The sequence below is a fragment of the Colossoma macropomum genome, unplaced genomic scaffold (genome assembly GCF_904425465.1).
Source record: "Colossoma macropomum unplaced genomic scaffold, Colossoma_macropomum, whole genome shotgun sequence".
NCBI lineage: Eukaryota > Metazoa > Chordata > Actinopteri > Characiformes > Serrasalmidae > Colossoma > Colossoma macropomum.
In genome coordinates this window covers 33431731-33450824 of record NW_023494784.1, presented here as the reverse complement: position 1 = coordinate 33450824, position 19094 = coordinate 33431731, and the positions used below count along the sequence as shown (strand labels likewise).

The 19094-nt window shown below is 38.7% G+C and overlaps 1 protein-coding gene across 2 annotated transcripts in view; it reads right to left on the bottom strand.

The window, feature by feature from the left end:
- slc4a3 (solute carrier family 4 member 3) overlaps window positions 1-19094 on the bottom strand; it is an 85783-nt gene that overhangs the window by 58694 nt on the left and 7995 nt on the right. For both annotated transcript variants that reach the window (XM_036569516.1, XM_036569509.1), the window contains exon 2: window positions 8566-8719. In XM_036569516.1, coding sequence (XP_036425409.1) covers window positions 8566-8619 — 54 coding nt within the window. In that variant the 5' untranslated portion in view covers window positions 8620-8719. The remainder of the gene's footprint in view (window positions 1-8565; window positions 8720-19094) is intronic.

The following is a 19094-nucleotide window of genomic DNA, read 5'->3' as shown; positions in this document are numbered from 1 at the left end:
TTTTTTCATTTGATTGTTGTTTACTGTTGTTCTCCCTGAGAACAGTTGGAAGCTCCTTCACCTCCATCATGATTGCTAATTGTTGTGTAAAATCTTCCCAGACAATGGCAACATCTTTTATAATGATACCATGCAAACATTTTTCGTTTTTGCAACATTAATGTGTCAAACTTGATGTATTTTTATTTTGCACATATGTATATTTTAATATACTGTTTTTATCTTTTTTTTCTGTATCGTTTCTGCTTTTTTACACAAATCTCCTTTATGCCTATGAATGTATAATTTCTTGTACAAACCTAACATACAAAGTACAAAAGTCAAAAGACACTATGTGTGTAAATCTGAAGTGAATATATGCTGTGGAAGAATATGAAATATCATAAAAGTGTCTGAACACTTGATTCCCCTCACTGTAATCTTTTGTCCTGCATATGAAAGAGACTCCTAGTCACATCAAAATTCTGAGTGAACGACAAAACAGAGAGCTGATAAATTAATCATCAATCCTTTTGCAGTTATAATGACTAAGCTAGAGCTATATATATATCAAAAGCTTCTGGCCTTTCCTGAGATGTTCCTGTTTCCAAGATGTTTTCCCATAATACAGCCAAATCTCCACAGCTCTTGTAGTAGTCATTTATGTCCAGCTGCAGGAAATTACAGGAGTTCATTCAACAGCAAGGCATACAGTGTTGCCACTGCTATTGTTTAAAATACATCATGCAGTCTGCATTAAGAAGCAAGCACATGCAGGAAGCTGCACTAAGCCACTGTCAGAGCCAGGCATGCTCAGAAATCTAGGCCAACACTCTACACTCATGTTTTATTCATCTCAATGCCTATAATAAAGCTGAAAAGATGCACTCTTCAAGCCCAGCATCAGATTTTACCACAAAAAGGTCCAAAGCCACCTCAAACCTGAACAACCAGAGCTTTTTCATACAGAGCATTGTGAACATCAGTTTCAGAGGGTGTGGTCTTGTGGATGTATTGTTCATTCACTATACCAAAAAATGAACTCTATTTCAGCTATTGCATACTGGGACTTCAACACCGAAGTCTAGAAACAAATCTGGCAGGCGGTGAGCTCGTCTGACTTCTATGAATTTGCATTTAAGCAAATATCTGCATACAGGAATTTTTCACTGCTGATGTTTGCTGTTCTGCACCATATGAATGTATAAGTAAATTAGTGAACACTTGCTCACTATTCCAGGGTTCTGCTATTGGTTAACGCTACTTCACCTGTGGGTCTTATTGAAATACTGGAAGAAGAAAGACCCTGTTATGGTCCTGAGGGCTTGCTCCTCAAAGGGTTTGGAGTGAATACTTCTTTTACAAGTATGAAAGAAATGTGATATCAGCATCATTACATATGTACATGAATAATTGATGCATCCCTAAAATAAAGGTAAAATAAAAATCTAAGTAACCAGGGGAAGACAAGGACTGTATATACACAGACAGGTAACAAGACACTAAGGACAACCAGCTTGTTCAAGCTCAACTGCACCTCAACTTTTAATGGTCGGCAAGAGAAGCCAGTTGTAGTCAGAGGAGGAGTTAGAAAGCCAGCCGTTAAGCCGGACAATTTTACCAGCTGCAACCCAGGCCAGCAGATTTCACGGCCTTCACACAACAGATGTAACATTACTTTGAAGAACGTAAATGTGAAAATATGAATATGTGAAAATAATAACACTAAACATTTTAAAAGGCATTAAAAACAGTGTGTGTCTAGTTGTTGGCAAAGCATCTAGTCCATGAGGATTAAGCTCAGCTGACACAAGTCCAACAAAAAAAAAAAAATCGAACTGGTATGCATTATGTCATGGTAGGCACTAATCGACATACACAGGTCTGTGTTAATTTGAACAAGCCTATTGATTACAACTTGGAGCTGCAAGTTACACACATGACAGACATGTCAAGGGGGGGACCACAGAATGGAGATAAAAAAGGGGTGGAGCCTGGCCAGAAACATTATAACTACTTTGTCTACTAGGATCTATTATCTGAAGCTAAACTACAGTCTTCCCCATCCACTAGTCTCAAAGAAACTGTCTTACTCCAACCCCCAAGCCACAGCCAGTTAACCCTACATTTGGTGCAACTTCACAGCTGACATGCCAGTTTCTGGTAAATGTAAATGGAAGATTTGGCAGGTGTTTTCCATCTGGCAGTTTTCTGAAGTCTTTGTCTATTCAATATCTGAAGAGTTATCAGCGCTGTGCTGAACTGCAGGATTGATGCCCTGCCCCCCTCCATCTCTGACAAGTGAAGAGCCCTCTGAGAGACTGACATCAATATGAGAAGTGTCAGAGGCACGCCCAGAACTGACAGCAGCAGAGAACTGGGGCTGAACATCAACCAATTACCTCTGGCTTGTCTGGCTTTGATGAGCCAGCTCCTTTCAGATGCTGAACACTCCTTTATTAATCAAAAAGCCCACCCTTATACTCTCTCACACACACATCGAGCTGCTGAAAACGATGTGCAACTCCATTTTTTTCATTTTCTTTTAAAGGAATTAAAAGATGCTCCCATTTCTGAAAATCCTACAGCAGCAGGGTATGAGTGCTGCAACACCTACTTTTACCATTTAATGGAAAATTTAAGTGAACAGTTGATACACCAAGAGTGAAAAGATTACACATAGCATGGCATTCATGGCAAATACTTCAGTCAAAGCAACATTTCCTGTTCAAAGTATATTTACTTTAAACTGAGGACTTTCACCACATGAACAGCATCAATCACAAGGTCAGACACTCATATGTCCAATAGTGCTCTATCAAAAGCATAACAAGCATCAACTTCACCACTGACATCACTGACATATTTGAAATATACCCATACCTACTGACATATTTGGAATGTTAAAATATACTGTCTGACCTCAGGTATCAACATTTATTGTGGACACTACAGTCTTCTTTTCACTGTGTCAAAATAGCAAATTCTCAGTGGCACTAAGCTTTTGTCTTTCTTTTAGGAGATGATACAGTAGACACTGAGTAGTATGCTCCGTGCACTTTGGTGTGAAGGGAAGATGAAAGGAGCTGACAGCTGAATGTGAAGAAGAAAGAAGAAAGATGTTTTGCAATAATAGTGAATCATTCAGAAAGAACCAGGCACACATGCTGCATCAGGTGAACACAAAGCTCAGACACTAACACACACACACACACCAGGCCCTTTGCCTTTGTTTCCATAAAAAGCCTGTACCAGCCCCATTCCGGCACTAGCAGAAGCTACCCACATGGTCTGGGATCAGAGTTACTCTTACAATGGCCTCTACAAATGCAGAAGAGTTGTTAATTTTAGTTACCATCTTCAAATAGGCTGGAATAAATTGTTTGCAAACATTAACAGTCCCTTTATCAGCATAGTAGTTTTTCAAAAACAGCCAGCTTTCATCTCTTGGCCAGACTTTGAAAATGTTACAAGCAGGAAGAGATTCTGTTTATAAAGCACTCATATTGTAGTTAAAGAAACACTGACCTGCAATTTTGGCAGCTTTCCTTATACCTTATACTTCTGAGCTTTGCATTTGCTACAGATCAGACGCAATCGCAAAGAACTGTTTTTAAATGTGAAACTACATGTAGCTTACACAGGCTGAGCACAGAATCAGAGCATAGGATATAGCTCTCACGCATGTTATGGCCTATAACACACAGGCACCGGGCAAAGGCACAGGCCTGTTTTCCAGACACAGTCAAGCCCAATAACTGACTGAAAAATTTTTTTTTTTGAAGTAAGAATTTTAATGAAGTATGGAGAATTGCCAGATTTGGTGAGTATCAATCTGAGATTTTGGCTACATTCAGACTGAAGGTGAAAGTGGCTCAAAATCAGATTTTTTTGGTTAGGCTGTTCACATTATCTTTTTATCACATTATGTGTATCTGACATCACTCTGAACAGATCACACTTCGGAATAGAGCCACATACGCAGAAGAACAGCAATCCAACAAACTGTCCTCTACCTTTCCCTAAGATTAATAGACTCCTTTCATGCAACATCAAAGCGAGCTGTGCACAGGCCTGGATCATCCCATGGGTTTTTTGGGTGCATGCTCAGGGGTCCGAACCACTGGGAGACCTCCAATGAGCAACTATGATAAAATCTAAAGCTAGCCTTGATTAAGCCAAAAAAGAAAAGTAATAAATTCAACATCGCCATTGTGTTATGTCATTGTGTTATCCTGACACCGTCTACATCTTTCCTGAATGTGTAGAGGATGACCAAGAGTTAAAAAAAATTGTGCCATTGTCGGCAGTGATCTGCAAACTGTTCTTCTTTGTATATAAAGTCATCAAAGGTAAGAAATAAATGGTCCATAAACAACAGTTTAGCTTTTTAAAGTTTGCTAGTGTGTTTTTTACCACTATAGAGTATTGAAATGTTTAGGATGATGACTGCACTGCTGTGAGCAAAAAGCTATGACCTCATATCGTGCCATAGCAGGACACAGCATGTTTGGAAAAAGTAATTTTACAACTCGCTATTGTCTTTATAGTGTTAATGCAACCAGGGCGGATCTACACAGTTTCTTCCTACACGTCTGGACAACAACGAATAAATGACTTTGATTTCACATCAGGCTATCATACTTAACAAAAATATTTAACTCATTAGATTTGTTTCTAGAGCCTCTTTTTACTGGTTTACATTTTAGTTTTGTGTACCACCAGACTATGCAGTTTGGACGGATCATTTAAAAAACATTAGTTAAAAAAAAAAAAAACATGGTTATTATGCTGCCATCATGGTGCTGCACAGCCATCATGTAACCTGCTGTGATATCATAAAAAAAAAAAAAATTGTGATGCTAAAAACAGCAGCCACGTAGGGGCCCACCAAACATGTGCCCAAAGACCTACAAGTTAAGGATCAGGGCCTGCTACTTTAAAACTTGAAGGACAAACAGTTGACATTAAAATGACCATGTTGAACAAAGTTTACAGAAAAGAATTTCTGTGAATTTCTGTAATTGTTTTAATTAATGGAAGCTGATGAAACACCAAAACAGTGATATATAATGCAAAGAGGCAGGATATGTGTGAAGCTCCTTGGATTTGTCTGCTTCTCTTTTTTTTCCAACATATTCTCAAAGTAAACCTGATCTTAAATAGCTATTAGTTTGATTTCTCTTATTAGAAAGCCCTGTGTTTATTTGTTTACATTGCTGTCTCATCTCGTTCATCCTCCAAAATGAAGGATGTATAGTATATCTAGCATATAGTAACCAGGCTTTTGATGACGGTGCCATTAGGTGACTGCTCTTGCATGCAAAATCACAATGGAGATTGAGTTGGATTGATGTAAAAAGTTGCATGAACTCTGATCTGATTGTTCAGAGAGGTCACGTTGGTCACGCTGTCTGCCCGACACATAATGGATTTCAGTACCACATACAAAAAGGCTCAAATTGAAATACAAATATGTTTCAGTGGCCGCTATTGCACAGATGTTTTTCCACTATTCTTCACAAGGTGTAAATTAGCTGTGGGGTCTCAAAGGCATTTTGTAAATTCCACTAGAATATTTTGCATAATTAAATGATTAAGGTGTAAACAAAGTCATTCAGAGTGCTTGGCTGTGAAATGCTCCATTTAGAGAAACTTTGCGAGTCAGAGGACTGAGGTCTGAAGCATGGAGCAGTAAATAAAATGGCTATTTTTCCATTACAATTTCTGGGTCGTTTCATCACTGTAAAGAAATGCTTGTCATTACTGAACTTTCGTCACAAGTCTCTATTATTTCACTGAACCTCTTAAACTGAGCACAACTGGCAGGCCTGGATCATCAAGTTATGGGTCCCTGGGCCCAAATGTTTGGTGGGTCCCTATCTGGCTACCTTTTTCGGGTGGTCAGTGAATTTTTTATAACAGCAAGTTAAAGAAGGCCTATGCAGCACCGCAACGGCAGCATACAAAGCACACTGTTGGCATGTCATCACTATGAGCGCATTTTTTTCCAATCGAGACAAAACGAGAACTGTGCTGTCTCTTAACATACATCTGACCCACACAGAACTCAAGGGCTTACAAGTTAACAGCACTGATATCTACAAATTGAAATGGCCCCGTGTGTTCTGAGCCACCAGCGAGAAGCACGTAGGGTGGACTGTCCACAGCATGGTACTGTCTGCCCTGCTGTCCGCAGCCACACATCTGGCACTCCGCCAGCAGCACTTCCCCCACCATTCCCCCATCGTCGCTCAGGAGACAGAAACAGCCCTGGCTCTAATTGGAGATATTTGAGTCATTCCACTTTATCAGCATGAATGCAGCCTCTCACTCACTCCCATGATGGGATGATTACACAAAGGCCTCTGAGTATCACTTAACCTGGCTGAGACAGACCAGAATGGAGGAAACATACATACAGCCCGTCTACTTTCCTTAATCAAGTTTGAGGCGAAACATCCAGATAGCCTGATAAATTTTTGTTGTTATATTTCTTTATTTTTTTTAAATATAGCAACTCCAAAAAAGTCCATACCACTGCTATGGCAACCACAGCAGCAAGAAAGAGAGTGTATACCTAAAATACAAAAAAGATAGTTAAGCCTTAAAAAGTCCTAAACAATGCCAGCAATAATAAACACATGGTGTAACTTGATACTATTATTATTTCTCCTTTATGTTTCATTGAAACAAGTGTAAAGTGCATATTCTGAACTTCCAGTCAACACTACATTTGTGTCTGTAAGTACTAGACATGTTTATTGTCATGCATGGTCTCAAGTTTTTATTGCTTTGTATAAAACAATGGCAAAATACAGTACAACAAAATACACCAATGTTAAAAAAAAAAAAAAAACTGAATTTAACATTGATCATAATCGAAAACAAACAATTCTTCTGCACAGCAATGTATTTCTGATGTAGGCTATGAAATTCAGCATATTAAAGCTGCACTATGTAAGATTTGAGGGATTTGTACACTGTGCAGTTGCACAGAATATGCAGAAAAATATTTTGCAATGTTGGTTGTGCTTCAGACCCCTTCCCTCACTGGATGAAGCTGATGGCGAGTGCGTTAAAAGAGTATTCAAAGAGAACTCAGTCAAAACTTAGTGAAGGATATGTCTTCCAAGTATGTAAGTAAATTATCTACCATTGTCATCATATGTGTCAGTGTCATGCCACCAAAAATGGGGCTGTGTATTGGCAAGAACATATCATGATACAGGGATTATGATTTAATATACTGCAACATATTGTGATGCTGTAAGCAAGGAGATATATTCTGAATTTTTTAGGAAAACTATCATAGTATAAAAAATACACCACCATATGTATAAAATCTGAGTGAAAGAGAAAGTTTATTTTTCAGAACAGCGGGATCTGCATTTGCATTTATCACAGTTCCAGTAACGTCCAACATTATGGCACTACTTTTCATGCCTGAACAAAGGAATTAAAAAATCTAATAAAAGTTTGTTTTTACTACCTTGCACAACGTGGGCACAGTGATACATTGTAAGGAGGGTATGTTGTAACGAGGCCTCGTTGTATTCACCATATTATGGTAGCCTTGTTTTGACACATTGTGCTGCCTTATCAAAATGTTCTACCGTAGGGCATAAATATAGGTAGCTCCCTACATAAAACCATCAGCAGGACATTTTGATAGCCTGAATCACACAAAGCTGAAGTCAACTTCCTTTTCGCTAGCTTCTTGTTCAAATTTTCCTGTTCCATCTTGAACAGTACAGCAGTTATTATTACAACGTCTTAGGTACCGGAATATTGCGATACTCAAGTGTATCAATATCTTCTTACTCCCCTAACCAGAACCATGTACTGAATGCACGTCTTTCCCTTGTGTGTCACAACTAGTTAGAAACAAAACTCTTGTATAAATGCTCTGTTCTACTAGTGGCAGTGCTACACAGCTTTTTTTGTTTAGAACTGCCGTTCAACAGAGTGTTCAAAACCAGGAGAAAGAAGCTATGCACTATAAAATGATTACTTCATGTAAGTAGTCCACAAAACAAATGAAAGCCATCTGTTTAGAGTGGCGCAAATCAAAAATGAAGCACTTTTATTGCAGGATTGTACAGTAAATGGTAGCCAAATCAAGAGAACTTAATCAAATTGAATTACAATCAATATTATGCACCCTATAAACTTGTCCAGTGAAAAAAGTAGGCCAAAAACAAAACAGAATGTCACATTATGCATAAATTTTAAAAGTGACCTTACTGTAGTATTAATTAGCAGTCCTGAATGTCTAACCTAAATTATGTGGCTATATTATCTAAGGAAACACAAATATCAGAGAGTTATTGTCTAGTATGCAACATTAAGGTATTCGGACAGGCTTGAGGGGCAAAAAACTGGATCAGATTATTGGTCCATTAACTCACTATTAAAAGTTCAATGAACTCAAAATTTTAAGGCAACCAGATTACAGTGTGCAGAATATAGATATGATGTAAATGCATTTAATCACATAACTACTTGTAAGAATTACGTATTGATGGAAGTACTTATATTTAAATAGTGAACAAAATGACAGTAATAACTATAGACATGTCTTACCTGATGCAGGTTGATCAACACATCTGTCTCGGGGGCATGGCCTCCTGTCGCCATGGGGACAGGGAGGGGCACAGCAGCAGGAGTTTGGGGGGGTCTGAGATCAGCCCTTCTCTTTGACAGTTGGGTTTCCAGTCAGCCTGTGGGGTGGCATAACCTGTAAAGACACAAACACGCACACGGTCACTACAGCAGTCTCCTCTGCAGTTAAAGCCACCAACACAAACGATGCTGAGAGCAAGGGCACGTGGCTCAAACCACTATTGCAACACTGGGGCATTTTTTCAGACCAAACCAAATTCATTATTTCTACTTTCTGACCCAAAGCAGAGGATGTGACAGAGCAAGTCTCTGGCACACAGTCGGCTGCAAAACACCAGCTGTGATCATAAGAAACTCATTAATTCCCACAGACTGTTCCAGTTTGGTTACATTCACGTTACCAGCTGTATTGCTCAACCCTGATTTTTGTTTGGATCAGAAATCACCACAGGGAAAAACAGTGATGCTTTGCATCTATAACACTGAGTGCACTTGTTTATTCATCACAATATAATTTATTTCTTTTTGAAATTTGTTATAAATGGGATCAAATGGAAACTAGATATTGTTTTTGGTGACCATCAATATACTAAGAAGGTATAGCTTTTCTGCTGGGAACACTGGTGTAAATGTCACCATTGTGACAGCAATAGTGCTCCTGTGGTCTTACAGTGTTATCAACAATGTATTCTATATAGTGTTTTTAACACACGTGATTGATTCATGATATGACAGCGTATGCCCGGACTTCAGCCATGAGCATTCAGCGTCCGTCTTTCCAGAATGATCAACATGGTTGTTGGCAAAAGGCAAATCAACCTCTTGACAGAATGTCCTGCTGCAGTGTTTTGCCTCCACTGGTAGCAGTGACAGAATTTTCCATTGCTGTCTCATTGAAAAATATAGAACATCTAGTTTGCAGTTTTCCATCTAAAGCCATAATGTAAACTAGGGTGGTATAATAATGTAAACTGGGGGCTGGAGTCCCAGAGTTTGGTACTTTCTCTGCTCTAACACAACAACTAAACATTTCAATTAGCTGCTGAGTTGAATCAGATGTGTTTGAGCAGGAAAATCTCCAAACTGTGCAAAGGACCTTCAGGACCAGAGTTCCCCACCCCTGATGTAAATACATCACAAAAAAAACAGATCTGTATCACATTGAGGCAAAAACAGATTTGTGAGTGTCTTCTTTAAGAAAGCAAGGTAACTGATGGAAAGGAAGAACGTTGTGACTGTTTAAAGGTGATTTTAAAAACTATGCATTCTCATACAGCTGCCTTTCAGCCAGTATGTTCCTCTGGAACACAGGCTGCACCTGGGCAGATGCTGGGTGTCTGAGTGGAGGCTGCACCTGGAGGCAGGGGCTAATTTAGGGCTGAGTCCTGGACAAGAATAACAGCAATAGTCTGGCAGGCAAGCCATTGTCCCCCAGTATTATTCATCAGCGTGAAGGATTAAGATGACAGAACATGAGGCTAAACTAACATTGGTGAAACACAGACATGCACAACGTTTGATGGCACACTCAGAGAAAGGTCAGGCCCTGATAGAAACTCGGCATGCTGAACATCTGTTCCTGTTTCCAGACCAGCCAATTTGGGTCACATTACACACACATACACACCACCATCGCACACTCTGTCATTGATGTGTGTATGTATTCATGCTAGGGGTGTCACAACAGAACACATACTACACTTACATGTCGTACTGTATCAAATTGTACCACAGCATATCATATTGTATTATTGTATCGTGCCTTGTATGTTAGCTTGTGGCTAGAGTGTTAGATTGGGACACTATAAAGCACCCATGTGCATTTTTATAATATCTAGTGTAAAATGGAAACGTTAACATATCAACGTAGAAAAATGTTTGGCGACTCCTGTTTTTGCTGCATTAGAAGACGTATCAAAACAAGACACCACATTGCATCAAATTTAATGCAGAATGTGAATCATTACATCACTGATGTAAAGCTATTCACATATTCAAGCTGCTATGGTCATAATAAACCTTAGAACTTTTGTTTTTATTGGTGATGGCATATCAGTATCAGTGTCAGTGTCAGTGTCAAATATCAGTGGATAGTTCTAGAATGCATACCTGGCCTCATAATTGGCCTGAAACATACTAGGAGCTGCAGCAGAAGTACCTTTAAACAGTTGAATGTACACTGTCTACATTTGAACATGCATATTCCAATGACAGCCCTGAAATCTAGCCAGAAATAGCACACGCTCACACTGTGTGATGTGATGATATTTGTTGTGTATTTCTTGCTGAGGTAGTACAGTGTTTAAGTAGTTTGAATATCATAGCCTACTTCTAGACGCTCATCTTAATTGAAGTGATACAATTTAATTAAATACTTTTAAAGCTTAGTAGTTTCTAAAGAAGTACATCAGGTCAGTATTAGTATCTGCCAATACTCAAAGTATCAGTATCAGTATCAGTAGAAGAAAAGTAAGTTTAAGTGTTATAATTTTATTTAGAGTTTAATTTTATTACCATCATTAGAAAACCCTTGCTTGGAACATTTCACGACAAATGGATCAAAACAAATGGCCCACAATAACCTGGAGTAAAATTTTGTTATATTAACGAATCTTAAAATTACAAAAATGTTTTCCTTCTCCTAGAAAGTTACTGGCTCGTAGAGGATTTTAATTTATTTTAACACAGTAACAATATATTTGTGTGTTTGTTTGTGTGTGTGTGTTTGTGTGTGTGTGTGTGTGTGTGTGTGTGTGTGCGCGCATGTGTCATTGCTCTCAGTATGATGAACACTCCTGATGAGAGAGCTGCTGCTGGTGACTCATGTCTTGCTTCTGTTCTGTCTCTGTGGCAGCGGCAGCAGCTAGCAAGACAGCCTTAAAACAAGCTTTCTGCTGGAGCTCAGTAAACCAAACACCAGTGATAAACAGAAGCCAGACAGTCCAGATGACAATCTATAACATATATATTATATATATATATAATATATAATATATATATATAGGCTATTATATATATATATATAGGCTATTCAGTCCACTCTGGAAATGTCAACATTGGTGCTGTGGAAATACACTTAGCACTTAGTGACTCTAGACTTTAGGCTATAACACATTTGTGTCAATAAGGGTGATGTAAACATTATAAATCGGTACCCAGCATATAGGCCAATATGAAATTATTGGACTACGTTGCAAAGATGGAATGTAAAAATCTCAGTACAAAAGTTAGGAGAGTTTGTGAAATGCTAATAAAAACAGAAAGCAAGGTTGAAATTCTGTTTGACCTGTAAAATTGCACAAAACATGACATTTGATGTTTTAATTTTATTATTTCTGTAAATATACACTTATTCGGAAAATGATGCCTGCAATACATTTTAAGAAAGTTGAGACAAGAGCGTTTGTATCACTGTGTTACATCACTTTAAAAAACACTGAATAATCATTTAGAGACTGAAGACGCCAACTAATCCAGTTTTGAAATGGCATTTTTTGCCAAACTTTTGCTGTTCAATTACTCAGCCATGATGCTGTACCACATGCAGAATCTAGTTTGACAGCGTCATATTGAAATAAGCATGGACTTTCCTGGAAAACATGCCATCTAGAAGGCAGCATACATTGTTACAAATTGCATTTAAGAGTTAATGGTGCTTTCAAACATGTGCAAGTTACCACGACATGGACACTAACCCGACCCTGTCCTGTGACAGATCTTTGCTTTTGAACTTTACTTTGGTAACAATCCAAAGGATCATTTTCTTCTTTAGTCCAAAGAACACAATGTCCATTATGTCCATCTAATGTGAATTAGTCTGTTTCAGATGAGCTTGAGCCCAGAGAAGCCGTGGTGTTTTTGGACATTTGACATATTACTTCCACTGTAAATAGTACAGTCTTAACATGCAGTGACGAACAGTGTTTTCCCGGTCAAAGTATTCCCGAGTGCATCTGGTGATAGCCACATAAGCATACTGGTTTTTAAAACAGTGCCATCTGAGGGGATCAAAGGTCACAGGCATTTAGTAGTGGTATTCAGCCTTGCCCCCAACACACAGATATTTCTCCAGGTTCCCTGAATCTGTTGATGATATTACGCACTGTAGAGGGTGAAATACCTAAAATGCTTACAACTCCTCACTGAGGAATGTCATTCTTGTTGTGTTGGATTTTTCACTGATGCAATATTTGGCAAAATAGCAAGCCTCGATCTTTGCTCATAAAGTCTTTCCTGGATGCTCCTTTTATACCCAAGAATGATTGCATGACCTGTTTAAGATGTTTTTTGAACATTTCACAGGATTCCTAGTCTTATCATGGCCCTGTCCCAAATTTAGGAACACATTACAGGCATCAATTTTAGAATGAGTGTATTTTTACAAACAACAATTAAGTGCACAAGGTAAAACATTAAATATCTTTGCACTGTTTTTGTTTAAATACAGCTCAGAATGGATTTACAAATCACAGGCTTTCTGTTATTTTATTTGCATTTAACATGCTGTCTCAACTTGTGTGGAACTGAGGTTTGTAATTCATTTTTCAAACACAGCATTGAATTTATAAATAAAAATAATCCAGTTACATGAAATGATTCATTACCAACTGTCATTTCTGCATTTCAAACCTGCTTTACATCTCCCTTCAGCTCTGGATCTGCTCTTTTCAGGCTTTCACTCATCTCTCAATGCCGCCAGCAAATACACACAGCAGGGATACCGTCTAGCAAGCATATTTATAGGCTAGGCTATTCTTTCAAATGATTCATTCGCTTTCTGCAATTAACCCAAGTGGAAAACTGCTATTAATGTACCAATGTGTGCACAAGGCATCTTGGGAGCACTTAATAAAGCCAATGTTACTAAGAGCAGAAATATCTCACTGGTACTTGCCTGGGAAAGCAACAGGTGCCTCCCATCCATGTAAACATGCCGAGGATTTCTGATCCGTAATTACCCAGGGCAGCAGGAGAGAGCAAGATACCCCAAAAAAAAGGCTGAGAACAGCTTTCCTGGATGCCCCCGACTCTTTACCCACTATTGTCTCCTAGTTAATGTGTATTCTTCTGGCTGAAGCCCTTAGGCAACTCCTCAGCCTCCAGCAACTAAGACATCAACAACTGCACAAGCTTGACTACCGCTGAATTAAAAGTGGAGGTACAGCTACGGCTGTTTCCTGTATACGACTGCCGCTTGAATTTCACTTCCTCTTTCCTCCACCGAAGCATTGGAGAGCTACGAATGATTTATGAGACATGTCAGCATGAGTTCCCACCACAGAGCTGAGTCTGGAGACTGGCTAAAGCTACCAAAATCACATGATGTGAATGACAGACCCAAAACAGAACTGTGAGTGCTGTGTAATAATTCACATTCACAAAAAGACAAAAAAAGCACTGAACATCAATGAACCTTTGCTCTATAACTTAAAAACATGTCTATCATGATCTTAACTAATTAAATAATAAACATAAGTTTATTATTCAGTCATGTACCTTAAGACTTATTATTCAGTAACCACTACTGAAACTAATATTTATGTTTTGCAGTTATGAGAAATTGAAGGGCCAAAATACAATCCCTTAAGGTTAAATTCAACCTATAATTGAGCTATTTTTATTTCATGTCCCTGGTCATATTAAGCATGATTTATAATATCACTTAACCCTTTAAACCTTTTAACATCCACACAGCAATTTTGTATTTTAATCTCCTCCTTTAAAGCCACACTGTGTCAGATTTGGATATTTGGAGACCTTTCTGGGGGAAATGTTTAATTGTGTGGCACATACGAATTAATCTTATGTTCGAAGTGTAAGGGAACTGCCCATGCCACCAGCTGCCAGCAGAGGGCGACAGCAATGGAGGGGAGGCGCTATTAGCCTGGGAAACTCCAGTTCCCAGAAGCCCACAGGCTACACAGCGCCAACAAGACACACCTGTAGACCTCTGCATTTAAGGGCCTGGAGCAGTCAGTGTCACACCTTTGTAGACGGGTGACTGGTAAGGTATCTAGAATGTCTGTCTCTGAACAAAAAGGAAAGGAAGAAGTGGGCAAAAAAGAGAAACTGCATTGAATCAAACAGAAAAGAAAACAGCATCTTTAAGAAAATGTAAATGCTCCATAATGAAAAAGGAAAGGAAGAGAAAAAGTAAAACAGCTCCCAAAAAGAAAAAGAAACGAAAAAAAGACCCACAACGGAAAATAAAAGGTTAACCAGTTTGAAAACAAGGGAAAAAGGAGAAAATGAGTATTAAACACTAATCAGATCTTCCTCTCGTATCTAGCCATCTCAGAGTCTCCTTTGTTTGTCCTTTCTCACCGTTTTCCATTTCAAGTCTCCCGATGATGACGTCGGGCCACCATCAATCATGAACACTTACCAATCCCAATTCTGGATGTGTGTACACAAGCACTCAAAAACTATTGCTGGTGAGATCTATTAAAGGTTAAAAACAATTTTTCTTTTTATGTAATCTTCCATCAAATTGCAAAACTTTAGCCCTCCTATAAAACACTGAAAAAGGATGAGTTGGCTGGGAGAAATAATATTACCAGTAATATTGAATTGTTTCACCTCCCCCTATATCTACATATTATCACACAACAACACTGAGCTAGCCCAAAGATCCTGCTTGATACCACCTTTCACTTGGAAATACATCAAATATGTTATGAGAGGAAAATGCATTATGATTTCTGATTGACGGTTTAAAACGTTATCATGGTAATACATACATTCATTATTACCTGGCCTACTCTGGGGCCTCTAGTAGAGTAAATGCACATGTGCATTATGTTCAAAGCTCATCCCAGCATTCTTACATGAGCAGAATTAGCTGCACAGACCGGCAGTCACCGAAAATGTATTCATTAATGGCCTTGTGAATGTGAATGCCTAGGAAATAGGCCAGATACTTCCTTTAGAGCTCACATATCATGTTAAAGTCCATTTGAAATCATCTGCCATGTACATATTAGCCACAGAGGGTTTTTTTCCCAGCCTGGTAGGTCAATTGTTTGTACTAATGGATTCTTAACACCAACAATTAGGCCATGAAAGCAAAGACAGATTCAGGTAATGGTTTTAAATGATCCCCCTGTGGCCATGGAATTCCACAGCCGCCAGGCGTTTAAAAATGCTATCGCGTCCACCTCTATGTGTCCTTGAGAACCCATTCTATTTTCAGACGTGATGCCATCAACTTATAGCCAGAAGGACAGCTTAGTTACGCTAGTGGCTGATGCTAGGCCACATGCTTCTTATAGTCTGGGGAAAGCACGATGAAATAAGGTGCCTGGAATACAGAGGAGAATCTGCCCGTTAGCCTGACTCCAGCAGGCCATTGTTTCAGCATTCCACTACCTCTCCGTAATGCAGAGAGCTGGGGTTATCTAAATAAAGCTCATCCACAGGCTAACAACAGGCATGCCACCGTGCTCTAAATAAAGCTATTTGTCTCACTCAGCTCTGTCTCCAGAGCTCCAGGCATTATGTGTGGTTAATATAGCATGTGCTAAGTTAATGAGTGGATGGCAGGGTAACCACACTATCTGTTCTATGCTCTGCTGCCTTCCAGCATGAGACGCAAGAAGAGTACTGGGATGTATTACTCGCTTTTGTGTGATCTAACTCCAATGTGACCTGCCTTGTAGCATAGCCTAGGCCAAACAACTTCAACCCCTCAGATTTCTGACAGTTAAAAAAAATTCTCCATCACCAAAGAAAACATAAAAAAAGTACGGTCATCAAAGGCAAGGAAGTTGGGTTCCTGCATTGTCATGACTTTTTCCACCTGAGAAAACTTTAAAAAATGGACAAAACTCTACTTAGATCTTCAATAAAGTTCAGCAGATGCTATTACCATGGCAACACAGCTGCATGTTGCCATCGGTCACACAAAAAGGCACAGAAAAATGCAACACGTAAATACAGCAATAGCTTGCTCTACTGTTTCACCAGTGAGGGCTTAATCTTTTTTTCACATAGCCATAAAATGTCATTTCGGCCTGTTTTGGAGGTCTCTGTGCGTTCTTAGTGTTTTCGCTAAGCTAATGATAGCTTAGTTAGCTGTCCAAACATGTCATGCCAAAGCACAGGCTTGGTTCCAGCTAACTGACACTGAAATAACGCCTGTTTTGAGAACATCTGAAAGGACATGTTCTGCGTCATGTGTAGCTCTTAGTCGTCACTAAGTCACTATCATGCTTAGGTTTTCTGAGGTTTTTGCTGGCTCTGATTTTTTCCCCTCTCTTTGTTAGCAGCTTCTTTTGATGAGTTCCCACACCCCAATCAGTGAGCCCCTCTAAATAAATGGAGGAATGTGCTTATTTAGCCGTTCAGACAAGGAAAAGAAATTTGAAGTGTCATAATTTTGAAATCATCATTTTGAAATCCTGGCATCATTTTTAAATACCGTGCTATACCTTACTACAGTCATATCGCCAAACCCTACCTCAGACATTTACTCCTAGTGCTGTAAAAGGCACAACTGTGCCTAATTAGCCTTTACTCACTGCAGTGTGCTGTCACTGCTATAGTAATTAAAGTTAGCCAGTTAAATGTGAGGTAAGCAATCATGTGCTGTGTTTAATATTCAAAAACCTTTTTCCCTAAATTCAGTTAAGGGTAATGGGTGGGTAATATTTTAACAATTTAGCTATAATGAAGTTGGCTAGTTGGCAGTCATCATCCTCACTATAGTGATGTCTCTGGGACTTAAATCTTGCTAGCTGGCCCCCTGACTTGATGTGCATTAAGCAAGGAGCTCAAAACGAAGCAGGTTAATAAGTGTTGTAGATTATTAGCACATATCATTTTACATTTATATTTATTAATTTTGCAAATGCTCTTATCAAAGACACCTTTACAAAATCCGCAAACAGTGGAAATCCAACTGTTCCAGAGTACTGAGAGAATCTGCGGAGATTTAATAATAATAATAATAATAATAATCTTTATTTATATAGAACCTTTACATGCTGGTGACAGCTCAAAGTGCTTTACAGACAGGTAATAAAGCTTATCAGTAATACAAAGCATTGAGTACTAATGTAAAATCATGTAAGAAAATGACACAGATCAAATTAAAAAGATAAATACCAAAAAAACGGAATATTAATTAAGTTAAAGAGACACATTTTTAAATGTTTCTTAAAAGTGTGCACTGAGTTTGAAAGCTTAAAAGGTGGAATTAAGTTCCACAGTTTAGATCTGCAGATCTAAGATCACATGCTGGAACTTAAACAGACATTTTGTGATGTAAGCAGGTGCTTTAAGGTCATTTAGAGCCTTAAAACTAGTAACTGTAACATCTATCCTGAGCGATACAGGCAGCCAGTGCAGTTCTTTCAAAATGGGAGTTGTATGATGTCTCTTTTTTGTCTTTGTTAGGATGCGTGCTGCCACGAGTTGTAGAGGATGGACTGTTTTCTTAGGAAGCCCAGTAAAAAGATCATTACAGTAATCAACTCTGCTTGTAACAAATGCATAAAGTTTCTCTGTGTTGCTCTGTGATAGAAAAGACCAAACTTTAGCAATATTTCTTAAATGATAAAAAGCTATTTTTGTGATGTTTTACATGCATAAAACAGAGCTCAGAGTCTAACATTACACCCAGGTTTCATACTTCAAGTTTGGTATATGAAGCTAAAGAACTGAGCTTCTCATTAACTTTTTCTGAGTTTTAGTATCAAAGATCAATACAGTTTTTTTTCATTATTTAGTTGTAGGAAATTTTTTGTGACATCCACTGAGAAATGTTTAACACACAGCTGGTCAGTCTGTCCACAGAGTCTTGATTATCAGAGGGAATGGAAATGTATAATTGTATGTCATCCAAAATGAAAATTGATATTATGTTTCCTAATGACATCACCTAGAGGTAACAAATACAAAGAGAAAAAGTACAAATGTACAAAGAGAAAAAGCAAAGGCCCTAAAACTGAACCTTGGGGGACTCCACAAGAAATGTAAAATTTTTTTGATGAATGATTTCCCAGTGAAAGCATGAACTGTCTATTAACTAAATATGATCTAAACCCTTCTAAAAGTCTGCCTGAGAGGCCTACCCAATGGATTGGACAGTGGATTAGAATCCTGTGAACAGTATCAAAAGCTGCACTATGATCCAATAAGACCAGAATAAAAGGATTCTGTGCATCAGATTTCTAACCTACAGTTTTTTTATTTCCCCAGACGCAGCCCTTTGAGTTTGCTGTACGACATTACCTCCAGCAAACACTAAAGCTAATGCTTTGTATCTCCCACCAATCCTGCAGCCTCTCAAGGATACAAGTGTGATATTCACAGCTTGCCGAAGCCTCTGGGAGCCTCCTAACAGGTGTGATGACAGCCCACATCCCGGATTACGGCACCTCTGTGTGCACTCAGGAGTCCTCCATCAGCTTAGAGGCAGCAGCAGATCATCCTGAGTGATGCATGGGTTAGCACACAAGCACCTACTCCATCATGCAGTAACAGCACCA